At 46.1% G+C, this 7,569-nt stretch overlaps 1 protein-coding gene across 4 annotated transcripts; it reads left to right on the plus strand.

The window, feature by feature from the left end:
* Positions 1-250: 250 nt before the first annotated feature.
* On the plus strand, positions 251-7,569 carry ZFAND2A (zinc finger AN1-type containing 2A). 4 transcript variants are annotated; one of them, XR_014518987.1, is made up of 7 exons: positions 251-403; positions 1,604-1,700; positions 2,717-2,811; positions 3,048-3,179; positions 4,860-5,011; positions 5,830-6,013; positions 7,415-7,569. XR_014518987.1 is itself a non-coding variant. In XM_083474845.1 (7 exons), exons 2-7 carry the CDS (start codon positions 1,646-1,648, stop codon positions 7,431-7,433), a joined length of 522 nt encoding a protein of 173 aa, XP_083330971.1. In that variant the 5' UTR covers positions 251-403; positions 1,604-1,645; the 3' UTR covers positions 7,434-7,569. The 4 variants fall into 4 exon arrangements, 3 of the variants coding, with proteins under 3 accessions (XP_083330971.1, XP_083330973.1, XP_083330972.1); XM_083474845.1 differs by having other exon boundaries at positions 5,945-6,013; XM_083474846.1 differs by having other exon boundaries at positions 285-403; positions 1,554-1,700; positions 5,945-6,013.

Raw genomic sequence — 7,569 nt, forward strand, 5'->3', positions numbered from 1 at the left:
CCCCATGACCTTCAGCAGCTTAGGGCCTCATCAAACCTCAATCCGGCCCTGGATAGGATGCCCAACCACGTCACGCGGATTCCCTAACTCGCGTGGAGGGCTTGAGAAAGCAAGGCTGACTCAGCGCAATTCCCCCATCACTGCCACGCCGCCCGCGGACAATCAACACTTTCGTGATTCAGCAGAAACCAGGCGGGACGAGCGACGTCTCGATTGGTCGGGTGGTGCAGTGACGTCAAAGCCGGCTACTTCGGATTGGGGAACCGGGAAGCGGAAGAAGCGAAGCATGATTCAGCATATAGAATCCGCCTACATAAAGCTCTGTAGAAGTCGACTCTTAACAACTCTTTTGGAACTTCACTAGAAACCAGAGAAATACAGAGTTTGGGGCATCAGGGAAACGGTAGGTAAAGTGCTGCCGTTGGTCTGTCAGCTGATTTACCCTTTAACTCTTCCTTTATTTTTAAAGAATCTGTTCGTTTCTTCATTCTTCTGTACTGCTGTCATTCTGTGCCTTAAATTATACGAGGCGGGAAGGAGGGATTTTTTTATCGGTAGGTGAAAAAAAATTCCCATTTCCATGCAGTATCTTAAAACAGCTGGAGTGAAAAGGTGCTTTGCTTTGGATTGTACCAGTCCTTTTTTCCTCTCAGAAATATAAATACTATACAAATCATTGTTAACGCTGTCTTGCTATTAACTGGTTTGTCTAACTTCCTTCTCCAACGCTCTGAAACGGCATAGGCTTAGGAACTGCTCCCTCTGTGCTTATGATGATCTCCACCCCTGCCTCTTCAGATACATTTTATTAAATGTTAATAACTATAAAACAGATTACAGAGAAAATATTTTTATTTTTATTTAGGGGGGAAATAAGCTGTCACAATTGCCAATAAGGAAATGTAAGATACAGCTATACATGACTTTTTGAGTCAATACAGTTGTACCTCGGGTTAAGTACTTAATTCCTTCTGGAGGTCCGTACTTAACCTGAAACTGTTCTTAATCTAAAGTACCGCTTTAGCTAATGGGGCCTCCCACTGCTGCCAGAGCCCGATTTGTTCTCATCCTGAAGCAAAGTTCTTAACCCGAGGTACTATTTCTGGGTTAGCGGAGTCTGTAACCTGAAGCGTATGTAACCTGAAGCGTATGTAACCCAAGGTACCACTGTATTCCGCTTTTTCTTCTGTGTTTTGTGCCTCCCTTGGCACCTGTAATTCAACCCTTTAGATACTGGTGTCTTTGTTCAGCTGGGTGAGAAACTGGTTTTCTCTGATAAAAGTGTCCCAAATGCCAATTAGGCAGTTCTCAAGGGTAAAATGTTCAGCTTGCTTGAAACGCATTCAGGCCGTGGCTGATTGGACGCTTGCTCACACCTCTAGCTCCTTATTCCTATGGAATTAACAGGCACGTCTAACATGCTACTATGCACCTTGTTTACTTAGATATCATTTAGCCTTGCAAGCATGTCCATAGTGATTTGTCTGAATAGAAGACCCTGGTTATTTGTGGCTCGGAAGATGAACACCTGACTTTATATTGCCTATTTTCAGGATTCTTGGAAAACCTGATGAATTTAAACCAGTAGAACCTCCTCTTACAGGTAACAAAGAACTCTTTAAGAAAAGCAGACTGCTTCCTAGAAATGGAATTTCCAGATTTGGGGAAACACTGCTCTGAGAAGACCTGCAAGCAGCTAGGTGAGAAACTGCTCAGGGGGGTGTTGATTCTGTGCTTGGAGCTTTCCTTAAGGGTAGAGTGCCATGGTATCAGGCAGACAACCAGAGCAGGAAGGAGCGGCTACAGAGATATAAAGAGCATGTAATAAATGAGGAGTCTGTATCAGGGATGGGAAAGCTGTGGCCTTCCTGGAGTAAAGGTCCCATTGTTGCTCGCCATTGTCTACAGTGAGAGGAAGTGGGAGCCCAAGAACATTTGGAGGGCAGCAAAGTCCCCAGCCTTGGCTTATTTCTCCCCCACTTTTCCAACTTGCCAAGGTGGCTTGCATTGCAAAAAAGCAAATATAACTATATTGCCTGCTTACAGCGTTTCTATACTGCCAATAACCAATGCCTTTCTGGGCAGTTTACAATAAAACTGGCCACAACAGGTGCTTCAGGGCTTGGATAATCCAGTTTAGAGCTCCTCACATGGTGGAATGGGAAGAACAAAGGCTTGATAACCCTTCCTCCCAGGGGGAGGTGGAGTGACCTAGCTAAGCCTGGCAGAACAGCTTACTCTATGCCCTTAACCCCTTCATGCATTAATTAGACTTGAGTATGTTGGTTATAGGGACATGGGTGGCACTGTGGGTTAAACCACAGAGCCTAGGACTTGCCTATCAGAAAGTCAGCAGTTTGAATCCCCACAACAGGGTGAGCTCCCGTTGCTCGGACCCTGCTTCTGCCAGCCTAGCAGTTCAAAAGCACGTCAAAGTGCAAGTAGATAAATAGGTACCACTCCAGCGGGAAGGTAAACGGTGTTTCCGTGCGCTGCTCTGGTTCGCCAGAAGCGGTTTAGTCATACTGGCCACATGACCTGGAAGCTGTACGCCGGCTCCCTCGGCCAATAAAGCGAGATGAGCGCCGCAACCCCAGAGTCAGCCATGACTGGACCTAATGGTCAGGGGTCCCTTTACCTTTTATGTTGGTTATATGTGACTCCTCATTCCACATTTACCTTGAACTAAGTGTGTTTTCTCTTTTTTTCCTTGTAGACTTTCTACCTCTGAAATGCGATGCATGCGGTGAGGTCTTCTGCAAAGACCACTTTGCGTATAACCGGCACAAGTGTTCCTCTGCATACCAGAAGGTAATATAAACTGCAGAAAGGGTGAAATGACTAGTGTGTGTGACATGAAGAACAGCGCTGCAAAACTGAATAGCTGGCATTTTTTGAAAAGAAGTAGCTGTAGATAACAACACACGTGCTGTTCATAGGACCAAAGCAGGGATGGGGTTGTGCATGGATGGAATGCAGACTTTGCTCCTTTACACACCTGAGTTCTGCAGCCGTATTTCCTCGCTAATATCCAGTTGCTTTTTCAGGATGTGCAAGTTCCAGTCTGTCCTCTCTGTAACACTCCCATCCCAGTAAAGAAGGGAGAGGTGCCGGATGCTGCTGTTAGTGCCCACATGGACAGAGGCTGCAGACGTGATTCTGCTCAGCAGAAGCAAAAGGTTAGGACCTTTCCCCAGAGCTATACTGGATGTACACAGCAGTTCAAGATGAGGTCCCTGCTCTGTATCCCGTTTATCTTTAATCAGGAGATGCTCAAACACTTTCCTAGCTGGCAACCCAACTTTGGGGAGGACACAGATTTCCAAAGTTCCTCTTTGAAGGCCCCTAAGAATTTCGAAGAAAACAGCTACATTTAAGTTGTTTCATAAAAGTTATACTGTAAGCTCTTCACTGGATCAAGAGTGCTTTTGGCTGGCTGGGAAGTGTTCTTAACCGCGATACCTCTTGCTTGCCAGACTGATTATTATTGTTTATTAATTTTGTATACTGCCCTTCGTCCGTAGATCTCAAGGTGGTTCAATAATAAAATTATAATATAAAAAACACAAAATACCTGTAATAGAAACAACAGCAACAACAACCAACAATCCCTCTTCCAGAAACACATTTTAAAGGCCATATGTTATTTAATCAGCCAAAGGCCTTATTGAAGGGAAACGCCTGACGCCTAAAGGTGTGCAGTCAAATCTTGGTTGTTGAACGTAATCTGTTCCAGAAGCCCTTTTGGCTTCTGAAATGTTTGACAACCGAAGCATGGCTTCTGATTGGTTGCAAGAGCTTCTTGCACTGTATTCTAACTTGTATTTTAATCAATTGTTTGTTTGGGGGGTTTTTTGTTGTTGTTTTGTTTTTAATGTTTTTACTGTATTTATATTCGGTGTTAGCCGCCCTGAGCCTGGTCTTGGCCGGAGAGGGCGGGGTATAAATAAAAAATTATTATTATTCAAGCAGAAGCCACATTTTGAACGTTCGGCTTCTGAAAAACGTTTGAAAACCGGAGCATTTACTTCCGGGTTTTTGGCGTTCGGGAGCTGAAATGTTCCAAAACGGAGCCGAGGTTTGACTGTATAATGAAGACGTCACACGAACCTCCCTGAGGAGAGTGTTCCACAAAAAGGGAAGCACTGCAGAAAAGGCCCGTTTTTGTGTTGTCATCCTCCAGCCCTCTCATGGAGGAGACACATGAAGAAGGGCCTCAGAGGATGATCATTGGGACCAGATAGGTTCATATTGGGAGAGTCGGTCCTTGAGGTATTGTGGTCCTGAACCATTTAAATATCTATAGGTCAAAATCAGCACTTTGAATTGGGTCTGGAAACTTAATTGGCAGCCGGTGTGGTCAGGCTACGAATGGTGTAATATTTTCAAGCTGTCTTCTTCTGGTGAGCAACCTAACCCCCAAATTCTACATCAGCTGTGATTTGTATGAGGAGAGACAGTCCTTAAGGTATTGTGGTCCTGAGCCTTTTGGTGTGTGTGCAAACCTCCTTTTTGTGTGGCTGGAATGTAGCTTACGTAAAGGTAAAAGTTGCATCCCTTGACCTGCCCACCAGTGAGTGTGTGGCTCCTGGAAGCCTGCCCTCAATGGAATGTGGCCCTGGAGCTGAAAAAGGTTCCCTTCCATTGCACTACAGGGAAGCCAGATTCTCTTATTGGATTTAGTCTTAGCAACACAGTCCTAGACCAGTTCACCCAAGTCCCTCTTAGCTAAATGGAGTTTGCCCCCAGGTGAGCATGCCATGGGATTGCAACCATTAAAATGGTAGGCAGTTGTGGAATCTTTGTGAGACGGTCAACTTTCCTGGTCCAGTTGTAACCTGACTTCCTTCTTAATCTAGATCTTCACAAACAAGTGCTTCCAGCCAGGCTGCAAAAAGAGGGAGATGATGAAGCTGGTTTGCGACCAGTGTCAGGGGAACTTCTGTCTGAAACACCGACATCCTCTGGACCATGCCTGCAAAGGACAAACCCGGGCCATTTCCAAAGCTGGGTAAGGCTAGAACCAGGGGCGTTGGGGGAGGGGTTCCACCCTGGGTGTCACCCGACAGGGGCAAAAAAATAGTGGGTGGCACTCACTGCGGGGCCTACAGCTCGCCTGAGCCACGCGTCTCGGGCACCCGCAGGCTCCGCGCTGTCCACCTGCTGCCTCCCTCCCAGCTGTAGGTCGGCTGAGGCACCACGGCGCACCCCATCCCTATGGGTGCCATGTGCCCTGTGCCGTCCCTATGGGTGGTTCACCCTGCCCCTATGGGCGCACCGCCCTAGGCGCCTGAGAGGCTTTCTCCGCTGCTGGCTAGAACTTCTCTGCTGGCTCAAGAAGCTGCCTGCAGAAAATATTAAATGTTTTAAATCCCCTTGAGGGTTTTAAAGCCAGTGTAGGCATGTGAACTTCTGAGGCCTTCTGCAAGCCAGCTCCCATGTATACATCATTTTATTTGTATGCTGTCTTGCCAAAGGCTTGCATAAGTCTAATGTGATCAATAGACAGCAGTGTGGACTTAGACCTTAAAACCTGTACAGTGGACCCTCGGGATACGAATGTAATTCGTTCCAGGGGTCCGTACGTACCCTGAAATTCCGCAAGTAGAGGTGCCGCTTCTGCGCACGTGCGTGGTGCGATAGAGCGCTTCTGCGCATGTGCGCGTGGCAAAACCCGGAAGAATACACTTCTGGGTTTGCCGCGTTTGCAACCTGAAAGTTACGTTACCCGAAGGTAATGTAATCTGCAGGTCCACTGTATTGGTCTTTCTGAATAATGTCAGCTTTCCCCCCTTCTTCTCCTGTGGCAAAATGTCCTGTCCCCCGCAGGCAAAGAGACCTTTGCCTTGTGCAGTGAGGCTTCCTGAATGATGGAAGGGGTAATCCTGCACAAACCCAGAAGTGGCACAGCTGGCAATGCTGAATGTGGCTGATTCCCTTGCAGATGTGCTGCTCTGATGAGATCGCTGGAATCAAACAAGATGTCTCTCAACCACCGGGTTCTGCAGAACAGGTAAATAACAACAGAGTAGCCCCAGCCATCAAAGTATTTAAAACACACACAAAAGAAAACCCCAAACATTAAAAACCTCCCTGAACAGGACTACCTTCAGGTGTCTTCTAAAAGTCATGTTTATTTCCTTGACATCTGATGGGAGGGCGTTCCACAAGGTGGGCACCACTACTAAGAAGGCCCTCTGCCTGGTTCCCTGTAACCTCACTTCTTGCAGGGAGGGAACTGCCAGAAGGCCCTTGGAGCTGGACCTCAGTGTCTGGGCTGAATGATGGGGGTGGAGATGCTTCTTCAGGTATACTGGGCTGAAGCCGTCAGCACCAACACTCTGAATTGTGCTTGGAAATGTACTGGGAGCCAGTGTAGATCTTTTAGGACCAGTGTTATACGGCCCTGGCAGCCACTCCCATTCACCAGCCTGGCAGCCACATTCTGGATTAAATGGGGCTGGCGTGCTTCTCCAAAGTCTGTTGAACCTAATAACTGGAGCAGAATCTCACCTGACATGTACCACAGAAGTGGGCAGACCCAGACTTGTAGCATCAACTTCATTTTGCACTTGGACTTTTGAGGGCCACTAGCTATATGGCTTGGGCCGAGGCTACCTGAAAGAGTGTATCTTAGTGGGAGAATGTATGCCTACTAGTCCCAGAGCTGGTGTGCTGAGTGGATCTTGCCTGGGAAGCAAGGCTGAGAGCTTAAAAGCTCTTTTCTCGCCAGGTCTGCTTGGGGCTATGCAGTGCAAAAAAATAGCTTTTAAGCACTCAGCCTTGCTTCTTGGCAAGGCCCACTCAGTACACTGGCTTTGGGAGTGTACAAGATGCTTTCGCGAGACAATCCAACTTCCCGCAAGATCTTGTTGAGAGCTTCCCAACCTTGCCCATATATAAAGAAATGCTGCAAATTAGAAGTACAGGTGAAACTCGAAAAATTAGAATATTGTGGAAAAGTTCATTTATTTCAGTAATTCAACTTAAAAGGTGAAACTAATATATGAGATCGACTCATGACATGCAAAGCGAGATGTGCTTCTACTTAGAGGTCCAATCTTGCTCGATTTGCAATCCTTGTTTTGCTGAGTTCATTGAATATTCTAATTTTCTGAGATTGTTAATTTGGGGTTTTCATCAGCTGTACGCCATGATCATCATAATTATAACAAAGAAAGGCTTGACATATCTCGCTTGGCATGTCATGAGTCGATCTCATATATTAGTTTCACCTGTTAAGTTGAATTACTGAAATCAATGAACTTTTCCACGATATTCTAATTTTTCGAGTTTCACCTGTACGTAAGATGTGGGCGTACTACAAAGGTAGAGACATGTCTTCTGAGAAATGGGTGGTTCTTCGTTAGCTGCAGCTTGTTGCTAACTAATTGCTTGTTGTTGTTTTTTTCAGCTGCAAAGCAAAAAGCTGACGTTTTCACAGCCCGGGTCCCAAACTGCCTTGTCCTGTTGACTGCTGTACAGATTTAGCTCTTAAAACTTCTGCATATTTTCTATATTACTTTTATATGTCAATTTCTACAATAAAAACCGATGTCTTTACAAATA

The sequence above is a fragment of the Podarcis liolepis genome (assembly GCF_965112155.1).
Source record: "Podarcis liolepis genome assembly, chromosome: 14".
Lineage (NCBI taxonomy): Eukaryota > Metazoa > Chordata > Lepidosauria > Squamata > Lacertidae > Podarcis > Podarcis liolepis.

What these genes read in the sequence shown, in the direction of transcription:
- ZFAND2A (XM_083474845.1), top strand. Translation starts at nt 1,646, where the DNA reads ATGGAATTTCCAGATTTGGGGAAACACTGCTCTGAGAAGACCTGCAAG. An exon ending in GAAGACCTGCAAGCAGCTAG is followed by an intron (nt 1,701 to 2,716) that starts GTGAGAAACTGC and finishes TTTTCCTTGTAG; the next exon opens with ACTTTCTACCTCTGAAATGC. An exon ending in CTGCTCAGCAGAAGCAAAAG is followed by an intron (nt 3,180 to 4,859) that starts GTTAGGACCTTT and finishes TTCTTAATCTAG; the next exon opens with ATCTTCACAAACAAGTGCTT.